Genomic DNA, 23,279 nt, shown 5'->3' with positions numbered 1-23,279 from the left:
GCCAGCAATGATCGGTCAGCCAGATGAAGAGGGGAGCAGCTGGAGCGATGGAGTACGTCATTAGCGTGTGGACATGGTTTGTGTTTTTGTCCTCACTGCCAGATGGGGGAGACAAAAGTTTAAATCCAGCTAATCTCTCAACATAATGAATCATGTCATTATCCAGCCCAAACTTCTTTCGCCACAAATGCAAATTACAAATGAAAGTGAGTAAATAGCAACAGACATTGATGGAGTCTTTCAAAGTGTAGCAACCACATGCTAGCTGATTCATTATCAGCAAACATGACATTGACTCACTTCCTTTATAATACTGACTCGTTTGCTGTTAGCAGTTAAGAGCATGTTAAATTTGCTAAAATTGTGAAATTTGTGCATGTTTGTATTGTAACAGAAATTGTCTTTTATTTATGAATAGTAGCCAATGCCGGTCTCTGTGGTTTATTTTGAAGTGTTCAGTACTAGCCCAGTTTACTGTCTGCTCCCAATGTTATCACCTAGCCGTCGGGCCAGCAGCTGTAGTCCACCGGCCAGCCAACAATCCAGTGTTTAGCACACCCAATGATTAAGGGCACAGGATAAGGATAAAGATGGGCCAGACTCATCTGAAGCTCCCCGTTAATCTGCTGTTGGCAGTGGAGATTGTATTGCATTAGCATTATTACAGTGTGTATCAGCTGGTTACAGGAGGTGGAGGTCTGCAGCAGCGGTGGTTCTGGTGAAGGATGGAGTGGGGCTAATGGAGACTTAACTACAGTAATTCCAAGTTTAGGATTGGCTTAAATACCAGGCAGCGTGGGACTGGAGATGATATTTAAATGAGGTAACTGAGTTGTAATGAAAATATGCAGGATTTATGATTTCCATAATGAATATCTTGGCGCTGTTTGTAGGTTGATAGCAGGTTGGAATGGACCTTGGTATATTTATGCCTGGTCTCCACAGTCGTGTCCCTTTGACTCTTCTCCAACTAGATCCGCTTTCTCTACCGAAAGTCCACAAACCTTAATATAATGTGCTGAATTTACCGTTTAAGTGTGGTGTGTGGGTCTGTGATGGCCAGATGTCCCGCTAATTCTTCCAGATGTTTCCTCATGGGAGGCTTCAATGATCCCAATATATGCTATCACACATATTACTGCAACATAACAGAGATGCTTTCCCAAAATAGTAAGAGATATTTGCATATTCTACTATCCAAACAAATACAACAATGAAAGTACTGATTGGCATCAGTTTCTTAGTTCTTCTCCTGGAGGCATAATGGTTGCATGTCTAACCCCAACCCTTAACCTAAGCTTTCTAACCCTAACTCTAAAATCATGTCATAATCCTAAAATAAAATGTTTTTTTTTACTTGTTTGTGGGTGCTGAACTTGAGTCCCTGCAATCTGACTGTGTGAAAAGATTCATGTCTGTGTTTTGTGACTATACAAGTACACAAAAACATACATATGATCACATGAAGAAATTCATTTGATTATTTTGAGAAAAGTGATTAATAAAACATCATCAGCAACACAGAAGTCACTGATTGCACTACCACAGATGAAAAGGTAGCTGAGGCAAATTGTTAATATTCCCGTTAGACTTGATTTTGCTTCGCAGCACTTAACAAACACCCTAAACGAGGAGGAGTTGTGCTCTTCTTTGAGAATATTTTTGTATGTCGACTGTCTTTTAGCTAACCATTTGTCCACATGGGCTCCAGTGGCATATTAGCTTCAGATTTTCATCGCAGCTGAATGTGGTTTATCGTTGTGTGTGTGTGTGTTTCAAATGTCATGTTGTTATTTTGCCAACGCTATGAGGTCATTTATCAAATCCGGGAGCCCATACATATGGATGCGTCGAGAGAAGGGATATACGGTGTCTATTTGATTAAGGAGACCTTTGACAAAGGAGCCAGTGCAGCAGAATGACAGCTGAAGCTCTGTGGGTTTACACTGCATAAAGCTCTTCCTGAGGGACCGACATCTAGTTGGAATTTCAAGCAGTCTGGAGCACGTACAGCAGCACCATTGCTGCTGGAGAACTGACGAGATGGGAGCTTTTTCAGGTCACTTACATATTCAGTGTAGGGGATGCAGATTGGGCTTTTCTTGTCTGTAGTGAATAGCAAACAGTTGCCCAAAACCTATTCTCTTCAACCGATAAGCATACAGAAGCACCACAAACTCCGACAACTGGCAAGGTGCTGAGCAAGAAGGAGAAAATGTACCAAGCCTAAGTATGCTTCTTTGGGGAATGGATGTAACTGTGAATTAGACTCTTAGAGCTATCATTCCAACTGGTTCAAACCAAAAAATCCTCCTTTTACTAATGCATACAAGCAATTAGAACACTTTGTTCTGGTTTCCAAAACGTACAGTAATTGCATCATCCGAGTCACGTAACAGCCATGTAATTTGGTTGAAGTGTAATTGGAAACCACAATTGCAAACAAAATTATCAACTTGACAACATTGGATAGAAAGACTGAAATGAGAAAATAACAAAAATTATCAATCAGTCAAGCAGCCATTTCTCTGTGGAGGCCATTTGTATCTAAGATCCTAATGAGAAACCTTCAGTGCTGCTCGTTATAATTAAACATGTCATTACCTCATCATTTGACCAGCCATACTTCTATGGCATTTTCTATGGCTGCATTTTCTTAATCTTGAGCCCACAGCTGCACATGCAGAGTGTATGCTGAGTGCAGGTACAGCATAGTGAAAGCGCATGAAAAGATGCTGAGGGCACAGATGAGCATGTCAACAGCACAGACAGAGAGCTGAGAGGTCAAAAAAGAAAACTGTGTGGAGTCGTGCAGAGGAGTCAAGAGTCGAGTGCGTCCTGCTCACAGAGGGCTCGTCTGCGCCCACTTAAAGCCCACCGGCCCTCGCTCGACTCAGTTTCTGCTCTCTCTCAAAACATCACTGATGAGAATGACTGAAGGGGTTTTTGACAGATCAATGCTCTGCGTTTTGCTGCGATACCGCTGATTGGCTGGTTTGATAACGCTCCTTTGATTTGAGAGGAGCCAGCCTCATCACCTCTCTGACGCCCCACAAAGCTGCCGGTGGTCACAGTTGCAGCTGCTGCTCAGGATCATAATGCTACTTCTCCAATAAGTAGTTACAGTAAATTTAGGTAGTTTTAATGTGCTTTGGATGATTTTGGCATATTTTAATTAGAACAAGTACTGAACAGTGAATGTTAAGGCCATCAGAGACAGACCCCTCTGCAGCCTCTATAACTTAGCTCCAAATGGAGTCTAAATCTCAAATTTTGGCCTTTCAGGGCTTAGAGCATGCAACATCCCTCCTGTGCAAGAGTGAGTATATCTGTTGTGAACTCAATATTAAGAATCTAAAATGTACAAATATTGTATATTGTATATCTGTGCTGTGCTTCAAAAATGATTTTGTGCTTTCTTTGCTTGAAATCACATTCAGGCATTGCTTTGTTCAGAAGATATTCAGAAGAAATGTGAGTTTCAGGTCAACCAATTCAAGAAAGGACGACACGAGGGAGATAACTGATGCTGTCTGACTTTTAGGATCAGTTTCCTCCGTAATAGCCGAGACTGTTAATTTCCACAGATTATATACGATCAATTAACAACCGCGTTCCCTTTCGAGTAAACGTCTGAGAAAATCATTCCGGTGCTGTCTGATGGAAGCCTTGTATCTCCGAAAGATAAACTTATGTTAATATAAACAGTACACAATACTGTAAACAGCTCTGTGTACTTTCAAGCTTGACTCTCATATATTGTTGAATTTTATTCTGCTGCTTTAGAAGGTGTTTTTTTTTTTTTTTTTTTAAGCTCGGTGGTACATTTTGTTTATCCAGTAGAAGAAAACACATATTTGCATGTGTGAATGGAGGTACCTCTTTACATTAAATCTTTTTCACTGCATTGAGAAGTAAATATATCCAATACAGTAACACAAACACACTATAAAGAGCATGTTTATTGAATAAAAAATGGCTGTCAGATGCTAGACCAATAGCCGCAACACACAGGTTTTTCATACTTTGAGATGCTCTGTGTTCTGCCTCCTCCTATTTTGTAAATAAGAACAAGGCAATCCCTTGAAATCCTTATGCGCACAGAGTTCCAGGTTGTGAATGAAAAATGCCAGACACAAAAACCCAGCTTCTGTCACCATGTGTATACTGGCATAAAGATGATGGGGAGAGGAACAAAGCCAGCACCCCCTACACACACATTATTTAGCCTGGTGTGTTATGAATCTATTACAAATCCTTTTAGAGCATGCTCAAGAAGAATAGCCTTACGTGATAATGTGCTGAAAGGCTATCGCGCTGCAGCAGATGCCCAGCTTCAGTGTGGTAGTGCGTCCCTTGACAAGGCTTCCACAAGCTGGGTTCGCTGACATGAACGGTCTGGGGACAGCCATGGAATCAGAGCTGTATAGTTTCTGCTTCGCTGGCCTCCCCGTGGCAATGCTATAAGGACATCCAGGGGCCTTTTATCTGCAAGGTTAAGACAATACCCAAGAAACTTCACAGAGCATCCTGGAAAGGGCAAATAAATGGGAATGTAAACATGAACAAAGACAGATGCAATCAAAAATTGCCTTTGACAGTGCATGTAATCTTCACAAGTGAACAGTGTGTACGTATGTTATCCAGGGAGTAGTCAGAGACGCCATCAGACAGAACAAATGGTAGCTGACAGTGTTGGAAAGTAACTGAGCATCTGTACTCAGGCATTGTATCCCATTGTACTTTAGATTTTACTCCGCTATAAGAGTTCTACCTTAGTTATCTCTTACAAGTTGAATGAAGAACAACTGGCTATAAACATATATATAAGGCTAAACACGCCGGTCTATGACTTCCTGTGCTGAGGCTTTTGCTTTACTGAAGCGGCTAGGAGTGAAGGTTGGGGATGCATACTGATGTGAAAGCTGAACAAAGATAATCAGAGAATTGCACCAACTATCAACGGGGAGTTAAGAGCAAAGTTTGCTGAATCTTTGGAGGACATCACAAAAACCACCGAGCAACTTGACAGAGACTCCACTGTGAGAGAATGGATGCACTTGGCAGCATCCTCTGAGTACGACTTGGTCCAAACAGTAAATACAAGCTATCCAGATTAATCCAACATCAACAAAGTGGTTAATTTGTCTCGTCCACTGATTCTGAGCAGTGCAGCATGTGAAAGGGGATTCTTACATCTCAACATCACAAAAACCAGGTGCAGATCTCATGAGCCCTGATGCATATAAACCTGTCAAAGATGACCACGGAGAGATTTGACCCGAAGCCAGCTGTCGCCCTGTGGATGCAGACAGCTAATGAGAGGCTCAGCCAGTGACTTAGAGAAGCATCTTCATCATCTCCCATGCAGGAAACTAAAGCGCAGGGTGGTGAGGAAGACATCGAGGAAAACACAGAGGAAGATTGCACGTTATGCGTGGGGTGAGTCACAAACAACATCTCGTGGCACTCACCTGAGTACCTGACTAAAAAAAGTAACATGCACCCTGTCTATATCTTTGTTCACCTACTTCTATGTACATAAGTTTAAGCTTACCTTGGTTCAGCTGTGTTGCCCTCGTTCTTTGCTAAATATGCTGTATTTCTGTACATTGAGAGAACTAGTCATATTCCGATGTATCGCCATGTCATCATAATACGGTTTAAAAGCAGCCACTGCTCCTTTTCTTTTGACGTAACACAATTTAATATCTACGACACCTATTTTAAGTAGATGCTCAGAGGACTCGAGAGTCGAATCATCGTCTCTAAACTCACGAGGGTTTCTTGATTGGCCAGCTTGCTGTGACCAGGCTCTGTCAGTTCATGGAGGAAGTTTTCCAGACTAAAATCGTCTCGTAAAAACTGCAATTGCTAAAATTCAAGTCGGTTCCCAAGACTGTTTGATATCTGTATGAAAGGTAATGGTGAGGGGCCAGCTCCGGCATCCCATCAACATCTCGGTACCTCCGGCACCAGAGCTTTTTAACTACCTCGCTGACCTCTGCCAGCGAAATGGAAACCAATCCCCTGCGGTCCTTCATCATGATTGGTTCCTCAAAGTGGTCCAGTTTCCCTGACTCACAAAACCAGACTACATCTCATGGCCTCAGTTTTTGGTGGGAGATTTCACTCTGGAAAACATCCACTTGAGAATCGATTGAGCGAAAATAAGATACTCCATTGTAAAGGACTCGATCTATAACCATGAGAAAAAGGCACGTTTAGATCCATGCAGCTGTTACTTTTATTTCTTACCATCATTCTTTGGATATACACTATTTCTCCCTTCTCATGGTCTTTTCATTTCATGGCCAATTTAACGTTCTGTGGCCCCTTTTGGTTGATGAAACCCTCATAAAACTCTACAATGCTATGGACTGAATATTTGAAAATGTAATGTAAATATTTGAGAGACACAGTAAGTCTTTCCTGATGGACCCTGTGTCAAATGTCCTATAATGAAAACCAAACAAAGACAGCAGACAATTAAATATGTCAATCACATCTTCGTAAAAGGTCTAGAAGTTGTAATTAATGACCTTTTTAATGGTTAAACCATTGACTAATTCATTATAGATCAGCGTAAAGCTATTAATGAATCATCCTTTTGGGTTGCCAGGTTAATTAATTAATAAGTCCATAATAACGAGTAACAAGTGTCTCACTTGTTTTGGCCACAGAACAAATGTTCATTTAATTTAGTCAGTTTCTCACATTCTATTTCGCAAAACTTTGTAAATCATCTACTTTTGTGTAAGATGATAAGTATTTTACAACATTCTCTCAAGTCTTTTACCCGTAAATGTTAATAAGTCGTTAATTAGTGGCTTACTCATACATCCTTTAGAGAAAGTGGCACCAAAGTCTCATTTTTGGAAAACTGCACAGGCTGCATGGTTAATCCCCCTTACAGCTGCAGCCTAATCGAATCGGTTAATGCACACACATGTGCACGACTGCCAAACGGCTGGAGATCTGATTGACTTCACACTTCTCGGGCTCTTAAAATGTGAGGTTGCTTGTTACTGACTTTCCTCTGCTTGGAAGCGAGCTGACTGCCTCGCTGTGTCTCAGGTGTGCCGCGGCCTTCTCTGGCTGCCTGGATCAGCCACACCTGAACTCCATTTGACCGTCAGTGGAGCTGAATCAACCCCCAGAACCGCTGCACCGTGCCATGTGAGCGCTGAGCTCTTTGTTGGGTTGCTGCTGCAGTTGAGCTTCTTCCTGCTGAAAGTCTGTGTTTTTTGATTGCTTAACCTTTGTCTTTGACTAGTTGGTAAGTGCCTTGTTGCACTAGTCTTGTTGGCTTTAAGAAAGCCTTGTAGGGATTCTCTCTTATTTTACTTTCCCTTTTCTTCCTGTTTTCTTGTTAGTTAATGAGCTTACTATTGTTTTTTGGGAGTTGTTTATTTTGGCCTTTACAACCTTGATGCCTTATTTGCTTCCATTTCTGCACTTTTGGTTGATTTATCTCTGTTGATCAATTTTCTGGAACCAAATGTCATTCACTGTTCACAGTGTTTCAGCAGTCTTTTTTTTTTTTTTTTGCACAAGTTTTGGGTAAATTGGTGATGTTGCACCCCCTGTTATTATAGTTATTTGTGCATCCCTCTCCTCTTCCTCACTCATTTTTATCTTGCTTTGCAGTCCTGTTTCCTTCAGACAGCGTGCACTTTGCACACTCATATCATGTTCATTATCGGCCCACCCACTCCTGTATCAATAACTGGGTCACAGATGCCCCAGAGAAAGGGCTTTGCAGAGTCACAAGGCCGGAGGCGGTAATGTTGATGTGACGAGTTCACGTCAAAGTCAGAAGAGAAATTTTCTGCCCTAAAATCCCCTCGAACCGGCGAGTAGAATCAGACAGACAAGCTGGCCAGAAAGACCTGCAGGAAACGCTGCGACCGTTCCATTCATAAAGGACAAAAGCAGCAGTTTCATGCAAAACATGCATTTGCATACAATTCGAACTGAAAAGGTTTGATGGAATCACCGTGAACTGGCTGCTACACTGGCTGTGTGAAAAGAGCTGTGTGTGTGTGTGTGTGTGTGTGTGTGTGTGTGTGTGTGTGTGTGTGTGTGTGTGTGTGTGTGCGTGTGTGTGCGTGTGTGTGTGTTGTTTTTTTGGGGGGGGGCTTTGGGTGTGTGATGTGGCAGGAAACTGAGAGACTGATGATGATGATAATGCTGATGGTGTGTGTGTGTGTGTGTGTGTGTGTGTGTGAGAGAGAGAGAGAGAGAGAGAGAGAGAGAGAGGCAGGTGGAAAGGGGGAGGGGTCTGGGGTGGTCCAGACAGTCGGTCCTTGTGTACCTCACACACTCTCAGCCTCTGCGCATCATTTAAGGGGAGCCCGTCTGTCGCTTCCACCGGTCAGTCTCACCACTCGGCTGCTTTGTGACAACACAGCCGCTTCAGCGCCACTTTTTCCTCCCCTCTTATTTCGCTTTGGCGTCTGACGCCAAACGTTTCAACTTCATCCGACTCGCACCACCGTTATATGGGAAATCCGGCTCTTCCTCCAGGCGCATTTATTCTCTCCTACCCGAGATGAAGCGCACGGTGGAAAGCGTTTGAGGACTGAAGGAAAGCAGCGGCGATTCATGGACGTCCAGCGCATCATGAGAATACAACTACCAACAAGGTATAACGGAAACAAGTGTGAATTTACTCCGTAATATCACTGTGCGTGGTCAGATTGGATGATTTATTCCGGCTTTAGTTAACGTAGTGATTTTTTGGCACACTTGAGGCTGGGTGGGATGCGTTCATTTGTGCTATGTTGTCTTATCGCAGCTCTAGTGTGAATGTCTGCATCGCGGAAAATCTCTGTGAGGAAGCCCAACCTGTTCCCGCTGCAGCATAGTGAGCTTTTTCTTTCCAAATGCCCGTGAGAAGAAAGCACCGATGCTCTCTGTGAGCATAAGTCATCTGAGTTGCAATCGGTGGCCATAGAAGTCAGTATTTTGCATTGTTAGAGTGCACATCAAGATTGTCAGCACTCACGCAAACAGGAGGCTCTCTTCTCTCTGTGCACTGCGAGGGAAATTGATTTTTATCTGCTTTTATGAAACAGTTCTGGGGTTTTCTTTTCCCTCTCAGATGTTATTTTTTAAGTAGCCTCCCTGCACACTGCGCGTCGGAGTCGGAAGAGACACCCTGATGCATCATTTCTTGTTTGGACCTCACAAGTCTCATGCAGGGTTCTGAAGTGATTATGGTGAGCCTTTATTTCACTTACAGCGTCAAAGCTTCCTGCGTCAAGGCCCCAGTGTATGATCCTACAGTATTACTTAGAAATGAATAAATCAAATCCCGAATGGGACAGATTTCCTCCTGGATGCGATTATCTTGTTCTTCACTCGCAGCATCATTTCCCCTTGACATGACATTGGCGTTGAAGCCTTAAATTACTGTTTACCTTTCTGGGCTGGTGAAGACTTTGTGTTTTCTTGATGAGCAAGTGGAATAAGGCACAAAGCTTAGACTCTCCAATCAGGCCAAGCAAGGTCCTTCAGGTCCTAGATAAGTTGGAGCAGACAGAGAGCCAGGGTGGATGCATGGGAGGTACTGCAGTACAGGTTGTAGTGTAGTGTATTTGGTGAAGTATTCAGTGTGCCTAATAATGATTATGTGGTAAGTTTTGGTGCATTTTTAACCCATAAAGCACATTACAGACACCATCATATTCAATTATCAGGTAAAAGCTAATTAAAAAAAAAAAAAAAAGCGTTTAGTCATTTTTAGATACTGGAGACAGCCTGGTTTGTGCATCCACTTCGCTGTGGTCTCGCCTCCCAGACTGCTGTACATGCTTTTGGCAGCTGATTGGCCAGGAACCAAAAGTTAGGGACTCCGAACTCTCTTCTTTATCTATTTTAATTAAAAAAATGAGGCATCGGAAGGAGAAACAGGAGACAAGTTGAAAGATTAAGTTGTGAGATTCTGTCTCGAGCTACAGCAATCTTTATTTAAGACTGCTGTTCTTTTCTTATTTAGTGCGTAGTTAATCTTCAATGCTGCCGTCAACACATCTACCAAAGTGAATGAAAATATAGCCTTTTGGCCTCTGAATCAAATAAAATGTAGCCCGCAGAGCGCTTATATTCAACTCACCGATGACTCACACTCAGTTCTAAAATCAATCACAATACAAGTTGTCCCACAGTTAATTACCATCTTGAAATGAGATTTTATTGTAATGTTCTCCATTTTGTAGTGCCAAATTTGTAATATCAATTGTAATTTTAGGGCAAGAAGTGAGACCCTGCAGTTTTTTGTTGCAGTAGAAGCATGTGACAGATATTTACAGAACCGCAACGAAATAACAAAATCATTTCCAAGAATAAAATGGCAAAAACCTCTTTGTTCACAGGGAGGACCTGGCATGGACCGCTGCATCTAAATGAAGTGGTTCAGCCATGCAATGTTCCTGGAAGGCAGTGATTCTGCTGGCCTTGGCCTCCATTGCCATCCAGTACACGGCCATCCGGACACTCACCTCCAAGCCTTTCCAGCTGTGCCCTTTGCCCAGCCCCCAGAACTGTGGTCTGGGAGGCCAGGAGACAGAAGCTCCCTTTGAGCGGGGAGCAGCAGGCGCTGGAGGCTGCGATGACTACCCTTACTTTTCCATCAATGCCACGCGGAAAACGCACATCCTGGTCCTGGCCACCACCCGAAGTGGCTCCTCCTTTGTCGGCCAGCTGCTCAACCAGCACCAGGAGGTGTTCTACCTGTTTGAGCCTCTTTACCACGTTCAAACCACGCTGATTCCACGTCTGTCCCACAGCCGCAATGCTGCGGACCGCCGTGTGATGCTGGGCGCCAGTCGAGACCTCCTGCGTAGCCTGTACGGTTGCGACCTCTATTTCCTGGAGAGCTATATCAAGCCGACGCCCACAAACCACACCACAGATAAACTGTTCCGTCGTGGCGCTAGCCGAGCATTGTGCCAGCAGCCTGTATGTGATGCCTTTGGTCCAGCTGATGTCAATGTGGAGGAAGGGGACTGTGTCAAGAAATGTGCAACTCTGAACATGACCTTAGCAACGGAGGCATGCCGCGAGAGGCGGCACGTGGCAATCAAAATTGTCCGGGTGCCAGAGATTGGAGATCTACGCGCTTTGGTGGAAGACCCACGGCTGAATATCAAAGTGATTCAACTCGTCAGAGACCCACGTGGTATCCTGTCATCCCGGATTGAGACATTCAGGGATACATATCGTCTGTGGCGTATTTGGAGGGCCACGGGGCGAAGACCCTATAATCTAGACTTGAGTCAGCTCACAGTGGTCTGTGAGGACTTTCTCAGTTCTGTTTCAACTGGTCTCAGCCATCCCTACTGGCTGAAAGGGAAGTACATGTTGGTTCGCTACGAGGATTTGGCGAGAAATCCGCTTCTGAAGACAAAGGAGATCTATGACTACCTGGGGCTGCCTATGGATAAAAATGTGGAAGACTGGATACATGCAAACACTCGAGGCAGCAACGAGCCCTCTGCAAAACACAAGTTTGGTACAGTGAGGGACTCAGCAGCGAATGCTGAGAGTTGGCGTTTGAAACTGTCTTATGACATGGTGGAATACACACAGACTGTGTGTCAAAAAGTACTTCACCAGCTGGGATACAAGGCTGTGAAATCAGTAGAGGAACTGAAAAACATGTCCCTCTCGCTGGTACAGGACAAAACTTTTGTACCTTTTTTGTAACAAAGATAGTTCTCTAATGACTATTTTTGATATATTTATAATTGTTGCCTTATAATTTCCTTAGTTTGTTGGTTTTTGTTTCTGTAATATTGTTTCTTCAAATTTGCACTAAACTTTAAGTATTTTGAATGCCCCAAGGGAACTATGAATGATTCCCCAATGTTGCAGAACAGCACACACAAAGTAATCAAACAAGCTAGTTTACAAATGTGTCCTTTTTTGTGTTTCCTTAAATAGAACCAGGCACCGTCTTCATTAATTTCCTGTATGCAAGCTGTCGTTTTTATGTTGCCCTCCGGAAACATGAGATGGGAGTGCAGAGAGGTTTGGTAAAACTGACATGCTTTTTTTTCTTTTTTTTTTTTTTGAGACCTGTGATGGCAAATTTGGACTGTACAAGCCCTACTGTGCAATAAATAGTGAATGTCGCAGTCAACCTTTACCACTATGGCATTTCTATCCATGTGGGAAGAGAAGAGATGCTTCTGACAGATGCCATGCTTGCAAAGGATAATTGCAGACAATTAATAGGCTCTCAAGTTAAAGGGACAGAATCCCACTGGAGGTCACGAGTGTTTCATCAGAAGACCATCTGTGATAGACAAACACACACTAATGAGAGGTAATGCTGAAATCTTCACTACTGTAGCTGTTCAGAGAACGCGTTGCATTTTCAACAGGACTGCAGCATTAAAACATGGATGTAGATGTTTTGTAGGTCGTAATTCAAGTAGGTGCTGAAGTATTGTGATGAAAAACTGAATTTGCTTTATTTATTTATTTATTTTTTAATGTCCAGAGTGAAATTTACGCCACCTTTCTGTCTAAGGTTAAGACATTAAGTTGTCTAGTAAAAAGTAAAGGATTTCCTTATTTTCATTTCATCTGATAATGATAAAAACATCCCAGAGTAGAACAAGCATATGCATTCTCTCTCGAGTAAAACAACAGCTCTGTCGACAGCTCATCTTCGACACGAAAGATTAACAACTGAGGAGGATGTGTCTTTGTGGAACAGGCTGCACTACAGATTCTCATTTTCCAGCATGTGTGGATCGCTTATACTGCACAGCGCAGCCACGCTCACAAAGTATATCTACATTAGATCACATATAAAAAGAGTCTTACAGTAACGACGACACATAATCTGGGACAAATCGTCTCATCGTCATAGCAGCAGTTGGCACGCTGTTTCAACCAGTTAATGTTACAGAGTAGGAGATCAAGGCTGAAATACAGTCCTGTAATGTGACGTGTCCTTTTTCGTTCGGCTCCTTAAACCGGAGTTGACAGTTGACAAAGCACTGAACACAATGTTGTATCTTTTTTTTATTTATTTCCCAACAGATTTGTTTTTGTCTAATTCAATCCACATAACGTTCCCGAACTCAAGCACAAAATAAAATTGAAGCAATTGCCAGATTTATTTGCTGTAAAATGAGCTGAATTCTAAGCCGCTTTTAATTGATGGACTCATGGACCATTATTGCTGCACAAAAAGCAAAATTCTGGTAAACATTCCCACAGCTGCTTTATATTTGACGACATGTTTACCAGATTATGCAGTGGTTAGTTTGGCAAACTGTCCTCAAAGTTAGAATACAGGAATCATTTCATGCTGTGGGCTGTATGTAGCAGCTTAAGTTGAATGTCGGTTTGCATTATGTAGCAGAGAAACAGTGTAGGATGTGTGCACAGAACACAGCTGAACTTATAAAATGCAGAGTAAACACCTTTCAGTGTGATATTGGTAAACACACCGCGCACCGTATTGCAGTCAAGACTCTGACAGACAAAAAGAGGGCAGATTCTCAGAGATAGCAGGGACAGGGCGAATCGTTGTTGCCAGTTTGAGACTGAAAATGTCAGATTCAAGGTATAAACTGATCTATAATTTGACACAGAAATGATTCTGGCTTTAAAATCTGTTGTCGTATCAGGAGCCTTTACGCTGCATTTAGTGAAACAGTAGATCAGATAATGTGCACGTATACTGTGAGTAAGGATCGTGTAATGTTTGTCCTTAACACTGAAAAAATATGTCCGTTTTTGTTTTTTTTTGGTTTTTTTTCATCTATTGGTCGTTTTAGTGTATTCCTGACTTTGAATTCTGATTTCCACTAATGGCGTCACTGCAGATAACCGCGCAGTCAACTGACATGAGCTAAAGAAGTCCATTGATTTCCATGCAATGACCACTTGTTTACCCATAAGATATGAGCCCTGTGAATGGAGCATCACACGCCCGGGCTCATCAGTATTGGTGACCGGATGTCCATTGTGATGCAGAGCACAAACCTTTGATCCTCCTCTGTGCCGAGGCTTGGAGGCAAACTCTCCCTCTCTCTCTCTCTCTCTCTCTCTCCCCCCCCCCCCCCCCCCCCCCCCCCCCCCCCCCGCCTGTGCTTTCTCCATCATCCACCTCTTTCTTTCTTACGGAGATCTCAGGGGATTGTTCCTTTGCTTCAGTGCTCACTCTCTGTTTTTCACTTTACCTCAGAATCTTCTAGATGTGCTTGGCATAATTTTGATTTTAAAACTGAAAAATGCAGCAAACGTGTGCCTGAGCACATGCATGTGATTTCTTTTGAGTTTGGGACACACGCTTATTTGCTCTCTGTCTGAGAGCTAAGAGATCAATATCGCTCTCGTATCTGCATGTTAAATATGAAGTTACAACTAGCAGCTGGGTAGCTAAGCTTGGCACAAAGACTGGAAACTGTCTGTAACAGAATCCACCTACAGGCACCTCTAAAGCTCACAAATTAACACACTACATCTCTCGTGTTTCATCTGAACAAAAACTAAAACATAAAAAAATGGTAGCTCGCAGATTCACCAGGGGTATTTCTCGGCTGGTTTCCAGTCTTTGTGCTTCCTCCAAGCCAATTGGCTGCTGGCTGTGGCTTCATATTTACTATGCAGACATGACAAGGCTATCAATCTTCTCATCTAACTCTCTGGCATTTTGGGAAATAGGTTTGCTCGCTTACGGCAAGCTATTCTTTTAACACAAAAGGAAAGGGCACAGAACAGCTGCTGTGTGTCTTTCGGTCTTTAACCTGTCCGTCGTGCCAGTAAATCTCCCTGATGGGATTCAAGAATGCATCACCAACGAGCAACTAAGCAACATCAACAAAAATAATGGGAACTAACATCATCGGACAGCTCATCAATAGTGCTGCATTTGAGCGATATTCCAGCTGAACGTGCACACTTTTGAACTGAAGCTCTCAATTAAGCTGAGCTTGGCTCCTTGTTTCCAATGCTGGACAGTTTGCTAGTAAAGGCCTGTGCGCTTCCTGCACAGGCCTGAGCCCCGCACACAGTTTGCAGCCTGCTACCCATGTGTCTGTGGGTTGGTGCGTCTTGCTGAGCCCCTTGTGTCCCAGGGCTGGACATATGGCTCACAAGCCCCTGGAAGAAAGTACAGCAAATCCCCCTCTCTCTCTCTGTGTCTCCCTCTCCCTTTTTATTCTTATCCCTCCATAATGTGACCTTAACAATCTGACCCTGTGTGACTGCATGACAGAGAAGAAAGATATTTGTTTCTTTGTGCCCAGTGTTTACTGAGCTGTGCTGACAGAACACATCCTGGCCGCTAAAAGTGCTCGTTAGTGAGCGAAGGCTGCAGAAACAGAATAATTTTAAAGAGTGTGCAGGAATAAAGTGATCATTCGAACAAAAAGGAAGTCTGAGATGAAGATCTGCTGTTAATGCATCACATGTCTTGCTTTTGTCCTTGTTAGTGTGCGTGAATCTGCTAGTGTTAACTGCTCTGCCACTTAGTGCGATGTAGTGTAGATGTGACATGAAAAGCTCACTGAACTGAGCAAATCATGTGAATTATGGCACTGTTATGAGCATTTCCATGTCCTGACGAGCACGTATTGTCATTGACCCCCCCCCCCCCCCCATCACAGACCTGTGAATGAGAGCCGAGCGGCGCAATCAGAACTGTTCATGTGAAAGTCATGAGATCATTTTGTTCAGCTTTTCTACACAGTTTGGCAAAGTTTTGCGCTTTGATTGGTGGTAAAATGGCAGTGGGGGTGGGGGGGGGTTGGGTTTTGTTAGAGGCGATATGGGCAGCTTAACTGAAGCTGTCAGCAGGTCAGCGTAAGAGAGCAACCAGGTGATTTTGCAGTTAGAGATCCAGAGCACCATGATAGGTTTAATGGGCAGAACAGCTTTGAAATGAAGTCTTAATATCTGAAATATTCTCTGTAATATGCAAAGTGGAGCATTTATCCTTCTGGGTAATAAAATTTTGTGGTTGGATTCAATTCAAATCTCAACTCAATTCAATTCATATTTGTAGCTCATTCTTACATGAGATTAGTTGGCGTTCGTCACTGCACTACTGCTGGATACATTTACTGTTGGATGAAGCATGCTCCTGAAACGCTCCTCAGCCTGAAATGACTATGAAACATCCCAACTTGTAATACGATCACTGAATAAATTACTTTTCATATTAACCCATTTTTTCATACTTAACATTTAACACATTGAAGCATTCAATCTTGCATGAACTTATGTCGAGATGAGAAAACTGGAAATGACGACGTCTCCCTCGAATGCAAGGAGCTACAGCTGCAACTGGCAAGCATAGGTTACTGTGTCTCTCTCACACACTCACACACACACACTCAAACTGAGGAGCCATTGATGGTTAATTCCCCCGTGGAGATGTGGGTATAGGTGAGCGAGAGGATGTGTGTGTGTGTGTGTGTGTGTGCCGGGCCAGTCAGTGCAGCTTACGTCACTGTGGTCAGCTGCGGCTCTCTGGCTTTGCTGCCGTTGCTCAAATTCTCCCCTCGGCTGGCCTGAAAAAGCTGAAATGAGATTAGCACACAAGCAAACAAGTATGAGCAGTCGTGAGCTAAAAATGAAGCTCAGGGAATGGAGGGAACAGAGGAATATCTCAGTTTGGATGCCAGGTGACATTTTTTTGACGTGCAAATATGTGCTGTGGATACCTTGTGCAAAATTACCAGCACAACAGAGTAAATCTGGGCGCTGGGGTATGTGTATATGTCTGACCAAGGGCATAAATCCTGATCAAACTCTAAACTGCCAAGCACATGTTTGTTTTCTCAGACGCTGAGGCTGTAAATCAGAGCTCTGAGGGTACAGTGATGGAGTGAAGGCAGTGATGGAGGTCCAAATACATAAATATTACTTCCTGTATGTTACTGTACGTATGGAACAGCCTTCCTCTGAATCTATTTTTGATGATACCACATGTTTTGTTTTCTTTTTGCTCATGTACATATGGGAAAAGAGCAGGGGAGAGGAGGGAGCAGATCTCATAAATCCTAGCTAGGACAAGCCCTCGTTGTGGGGATTTATCTGCAACTCGCGCAGCCTGGCATGTATATTTCAGCCTTGTCTTTGCATCAAAGCTTTTGCCAGGCTCGTGTGTCAGATTCTCTCAAAAACGGGACGTCCCCTGACGTGTCTACAATCCTGACTTGCAACATATGTTCTCCTCTGCTGTGTCAGTTGTGGAGAAAAAAGCTGGCACAAGTAGTGTCCGCTGTGTGTGTTTCAATATCCACTAAAACTGATGCTGCGTTTTATTCAGACTGATATTTTATTCACCACAGCGGCAACCGCTGAGGCCTTGAGGCTGTTCCAAATTACAACATTTGATATAAAAACAAATTCTGACATCACAGATTAAATGTTTATAAGCTTCATCAATAAGGAATTCCATGGTGCTAGGTAATATTGTATAATTTGCTTTTGGGTAAATTGAAAAAAAAAAAAAGGGTTTATTTGATGTCTTTAAACCTATTTCTCTCTTTAACCCTTTGGGATTTTCATCATGTTGAACATGAAAGAAACTGTTTCCATTTCCAGAATACTGAGAGAGCACCAACTGTATTTATTCATGTAAAAATATGTGATTTGTCACCACTGCTGTAACATTTTGGTCCTGAGATATTACATGAAATAAGCTATTTATCCATTTTCTTTTTTCAAATATCTTTACTGGTTCCCACTTAACCCCTTAGACATTTAAATGTGTTGATGAGAACTTCCCGCTTTCTCATTTCACGTTCATAGCGCCTGTTTTCTTCAGCACTGTTAGCACCCAAGGTCTCCACCAAGTGAAATGATTAAAGAGAAAGATGAATATTTCTGGATGGATAACAACATTTTGTGGAGGATATTATTATGTTTTCTTCCCACAACCTGAGTTTACACACCCCAGAGAGCGGCTAAGCACATTTTCCTGTCCATTAATTTTAGTACCTTTATTAATTTGCCCTCGTGGTGAAATCTACAGCATGGTTGAAATGTCTGTCAGAGCCCTGAAGGGACAATCAAGGAACTCTTTTACAGGAAGACCTTGGTAAGATTTGTTCATAGAACCTGATTAAGTCTTTCTCATGGCTGGCTCGATTTCCTTAAGTGACACTGGTTACAGGTAAGATATCAGAGCGCTGCCGACGCTGTCTCGTTCTCTCTCTAATCACAGATTTGGTTAAGTGAAGGTCACCAACACGATTTTCTTTTCAACAGGTGAACAGAGCTGCTTCTGGTATATAATCCACATATATAGTTGATTTTTTTTTCCCCATTTTGTTCTTTATTCTTGCTATTATTGCTACCTGTAACAACATAATTTGTCCAGAGTGGGATCAATTAAGTTACATCTTCTCTATCTTTTTAAATAATCAGACATGTCAGACACAAACCAGCAGTCACAGTGAACGAGGAAGTTGCTCTAATTTAAACCAACTTAAACATACAGTACACGCTAATGCCCTCTCTCTCTCTCTTTTTCTCTCTCTCTCACACACACACACACACACACACACACACACACACACACACACACACACACACACACACACACACAGAGTGGTGTTCTATCATTTTCGGGACATTACATGGACTTACATGACCTTACCATAACCATAACCACTACTTACCTAGCGTAAGATAAGATAAGATAAGATAAGATAAGATGAGATAAGACTTCATTGATCCCACGCCGGGAAAATTAAGTAAACTTTACCTTAACCTTAGCCTTAACCCAAGTCTTCACCCTAAAATTTATGATTTATGGGGATTTTCCATTTGTCCCCATAAGGAAGGCGAGTCCTCACAATGTGACTGTGTAAACAGATTTATGTCCCCACAACATGAGTAATACATGGCCACACACACACACACACACAAACACACACACACAAGCTCATTGCAGTACATCATCCACATGTGACTGCGAAATGTAACCCACCAACAACTAGGTATACAAAAACAGAGCAGAATGGAAAAAAAAGAAAACATTTGTGCTTTGTGCTGACATTTGAAATTATGAGACAGAAGCAGAACAAGTTCACACAGCCGGTTTCTGAAGCTCGCTTGTTTGAGAAGATGTTTAGCATCATGGCCATCAATAGAGCTGTTTAAATGTGTGAAGGGAGAACTGAAGACTGAGCATCCATAGAGATCCATGTCTCTATCAGGACAGACAGCTCTATGGTAAACCACAGAAGAAGAGAAACGATTCTTCACCAGAATGAATGAAGGTATGGATGAAGATAATTTGGCTCTCCTGGGAGCTTAGATGAAAAATGAAAAAGTCTGGTTTTACTCCATCAGATTTCATTTTGAATGCAATGTCAGCACTTTCCTGGATGTCAAGAAAAGCTTCCTGTTGCAGCATTATGCAAGTTCATGAGCATGAACAGCAGCCAGTACTCTAATTTGATTTTTTTTTTTTTTTTTTTTTTTTCAAACTGGGAGACTGCCTGCACTCTTATCTGAAGGGTCCTTCTACCCTTAAGTGAAGAGAAACATCAATATCCTACTTTGATCATAAAAATACAAAAACACTCAGCCACTGCAGTACAGCTTTGAACCTGGTCACCGTGCTATGAGAATATAACATGTAGCTGAAAACTGCACATTGATGAACGAATGATTCACATTTTCTCTAATTGCACCAGCAGCAGCTTGTACTGGTGCAACCCTTTTGACACTTTGGTGTGAAAACTAGACCTTCTCATTGTGCGGTCAAGTTAGCAGTAATGAACATGCAAGGTCCAGTTAGACTTTCAAAATAAAGCTTGCTGAGAAACACTTCCCTTGACAATTTGGTTTGTTTAAGCTGTGACACTAATGCAGTCCTCTCGTAGATCGGTGGGTCTATCACCTGCTTAGGACTGACTGGACTCACTGTTCATCAGGCAGAAAAGACCAATGGCTTCATGTTATTTGCTCTAAGTTTTCACCCTTGCTTTTAGCTGACACTTACCCTCAACAGCAGCATGCTCTGTGATACCTAAGACCATTTTGTGATGATACACAACATTTTCAGTCCCAATCTGCTCCTAAAGCTCCCCCCAAGAGGAAACTGGTGCCCTTGTGTAGTAGGTGAATGTTTGCCATGGGCAAATACATGCCACCTTATGTAAACCAAAGGGAGCAAATGATGTTAAACCTCATGAGAAAATGACACATCTGCTTAACATATGTTCTTCTGGTCCTGGGAGAACTGCCAGGCAATGGAGGAAATGGCGTGATAGCAAGAGACAATGAGCCAGCTCACGGTACATGTGAGCTTTTATCCTGAATTACAGTCATTTACGCTACAGCCTCATGCACAGTATACTACGTGTAGTTTAGATGAATTAGGTCACAGCCCAACCAACATATCACTGACAAAATGGTCAGTAAGCTTTAAGATAGCATCCTCATGTCAGGGTAGTAAGACGTGCCTTAAACATAGTCTGAGCTGCAGCAGCAACACGAATACTTCCTGTCAGGAGAGACTCACTGTCATTTCCCATTTGAAAGGTTGATGGTAGGAATGCTTCCTTGCCTTGATGCACGCCCAAATATTATCAGTTCTTTATTCGATGTTCCTGTGCTCTGAGTGAGGAAATGGGGAAAATGCATTTAAAAAAAAAGAAGAAAAAAAACTCCATTCACTCTCCAGCAAACATGATGGTTGCATATCAGTGAAATCTGGATAACTGTGTTTTGGCAAACTGCTGCTCTTTCCTTGAGTAGCACCATCAAGCAAAAAAATGTTTAGTATCTTTTCACAATAAAAAAGAAATCTTGTAAGTAGATCACCATATTTTTTGAGCGCGATCATGCTCCCAGGCCATGAATCCTGGTTTCCCCTGGCATTTCCTCTGGTGCTAGCCCTACTCTCAGTATGCTGTTTGTTCTGTCAAACACTTTTATGTTGTAAGTTGAAATTAACACTGCAGCTTCTATGATTTAAGACTTTAAAGGTCCAGTGTGTATATTTAGTGCCATCCCCTCATCTCACCCCAACCAGTTCCAGACTTGTAGGAAAACCTATGATGGCTGTGAAAATTGCAAAAGTCTCTCCAGAGCCAAGGTTTGGCTTGTCCAGAGAAACATGGCGATGCAACATGGCCGACTCTGTGGAAGAGGACCCGCTCCCTCTGTGGATATAAAGAGCTGATTCTAATCTAACAAAAACATAACACTTCTTAGTTTCAGGTGATTATACACTAATCAAACTGTGAATATTATATGACATTTCTGCCAATAGATCCCCCTAAATCTTACGCACTGACCCTTTATTCCACTTGGGGGCAACAATAAACAAGCTATAAACACAACACTGACATATTATGACTTTATAAGTTGACATGGCAGCCTTGTCAGCAAACATGTGCCTGTTTACACATCCAGCAGATATGGAACAACATCAACATTCACTCTCATTTTAGTTCTGTCGCGGCTCTGTTTCTACACTAACTCCTGAAGGAAATATCTGGCTCTTTGACTTTAGCTTCGAAGTACTTCACTATGTGAACCAGCTACTCCCTAACTTTACTTGTCGGCTCATTGGTGCTCGACAGTTGGGGTATAGCAGGTTTTTTAGAGCTGGTCCATTGGAAATAGCTTCTTGTTGGATCTGAAAATGATGCTGATGGGAGCAGTGAGAAGAAAATAGTGAAGAATTAGCTAGAAGCACAAGAAACTCAGCAGAGCCAAGGGGGAAGTGTTTGAAAACTACAATAAATAAGACGCTGTTGCATTTTGTCTGACATTCATCAGTTGAGTGGGGTATCACATTTCCTTGACCTTTGTCAATCATCGGCATTTTGTTGCATTAGGAGTCCCAGCCTGCAAGACAAACAAAAGCAATATTATTTCTTCCCTCTTTGCATTATTTAATACCCAGAATACACCTCTCCCTGTCGTGGATATCTTGTTAGAGTGGAGCTGTGACTCAGCCCTGACTGGGTAGTAAAACAGAGGTGTTGAGTCCTTGAAATGCAAGGATTGTGTTTGCCTGCTGGCAGTGTGTGCAGGAGCTGTACGCACAACTGTAACACTGTGTAGTAACCGTATATTTATGTATATATATATACACACACACATTGTAAAGTGACATACATTTTGGGTCATGCAGGGTCACCCTCACACACACATGCCTTGAGGAAGTCTGTATGAGAGCCTTGATTTCCTCATTCACCAGATGATGATTTCTTATGTGCAGGATATGACAGATAGATTTTGTCCATCTCTGCCTTCACATATGCTTTAAAATGTGCCAAACCGCTGTCCAACATCTCTCAACAACTGCACACATATACAGTACACAAAAAAAACAGCTTTATTACATTATAAGTTAAATATTTAATGGCTTTGTCAGAATTTGTCAGAGGGGGAAAATGGTATTGTTCCTGCGTTTAAAGAGAATTGCCCTGCACTTTTAAATTATTGAGTTGTGCAGTCACTCATACCTTACACATTATGAGGATTCTGCACAAGAAATCTAGAGCACTTTAATTTTTTTCACGACATGCTCGACAAAAAGGCAAGAGGAAATCTGCTCTGCAATTACTGTTCATATACCCAAATGTCACGGGGCAGCGGATGAATTAAGGTTGAATTTCAGTGATATTCTGCTTTAATACCCCAGCCACCGATGCTGTCCTCCTGAGTTTCTCTTTCTCAGATCAATTTGTCGTGGTTGCTTTATTGGCAAACACAGAGACGGATTTGGCAGGGAAAGCCTGTTACATATATACCACGTGTCAAACCTCCCTTTTTGGCTGTTTTCAGGTCATTCCTGACAGCAACAGCTGTAGAGTGTGATATATTTAGAAATTTGAGACAAGAGGAAAGGAAGCTCCTCTGCACTGACGTTGGTTGCACTGAACAGTAAAAACACAAAAAGAGAAGCATTAAATGTGCATGCTAGTCAGACGCTGCTAGAAAAAAAGACTCGGGCCTTGTGGTTGAATTCTGTGGGCTTTATATGTTATTCAGTCTGCTGTTAATTACTCAGTAATATCCTGATCTGTAAACCACAGATTTAAGACTAATCCTGCTAAATATAATCAGACAGGCTAAGATATATTTTAGCTTTTCTGTGGTTCATCTGAGCAGTGGAAGAAAATAACAAAATGCATTTACTTGAGGACTGTTCTTAAATGCAGTTTATTTCCATTTTGTGCTACTTCATATCTCTATTCCACTAGATTTTATTAAATATTGTACTTTTCACCCTCCATTTCACACCCATAATTACTAGTTTGTGCTTTGCACAT

The 23,279-nt window shown here is 42.3% G+C and overlaps 1 protein-coding gene across 3 annotated transcripts; it reads left to right on the top strand.

The window, feature by feature from the left end:
- Nucleotides 1-8,320: 8,320 nt before the first annotated feature.
- Nucleotides 8,321-17,674, top strand: LOC139333254 (carbohydrate sulfotransferase 1-like). Of its 3 annotated transcripts, XM_070965531.1 has the most exons (3): nt 8,321-8,648; nt 9,107-9,224; nt 10,380-17,674. In XM_070965531.1, the coding sequence occupies exon 3, from the start codon at nt 10,426-10,428 to the stop codon at nt 11,710-11,712; it is 1,287 nt and encodes a 428-aa protein (XP_070821632.1). In that variant the 5' UTR covers nt 8,321-8,648; nt 9,107-9,224; nt 10,380-10,425; the 3' UTR covers nt 11,713-17,674. The 3 variants fall into 3 exon arrangements, with proteins under 3 accessions (XP_070821632.1, XP_070821623.1, XP_070821613.1); XM_070965522.1 differs by lacking the exon at nt 9,107-9,224; XM_070965512.1 differs by having other exon boundaries at nt 8,321-9,224.
- Nucleotides 17,675-23,279: the final 5,605 nt, after the last annotated feature.

Source organism: Chaetodon trifascialis, chromosome 1 (assembly GCF_039877785.1).
Source record: "Chaetodon trifascialis isolate fChaTrf1 chromosome 1, fChaTrf1.hap1, whole genome shotgun sequence".
NCBI lineage: Eukaryota > Metazoa > Chordata > Actinopteri > Chaetodontiformes > Chaetodontidae > Chaetodon > Chaetodon trifascialis.
The sequence above is the reverse complement of the archived record's forward strand: the minus strand, read 5'-3'. Positions and strand labels throughout refer to the sequence as shown.

Excerpts from the sequence above, each read along its gene's own strand:
- LOC139333254 (XM_070965522.1), top strand. The coding sequence starts at position 10,426 with ATGCAATGTTCCTGGAAGGCAGTGATTCTGCTGGCCTTGGCCTCCATT.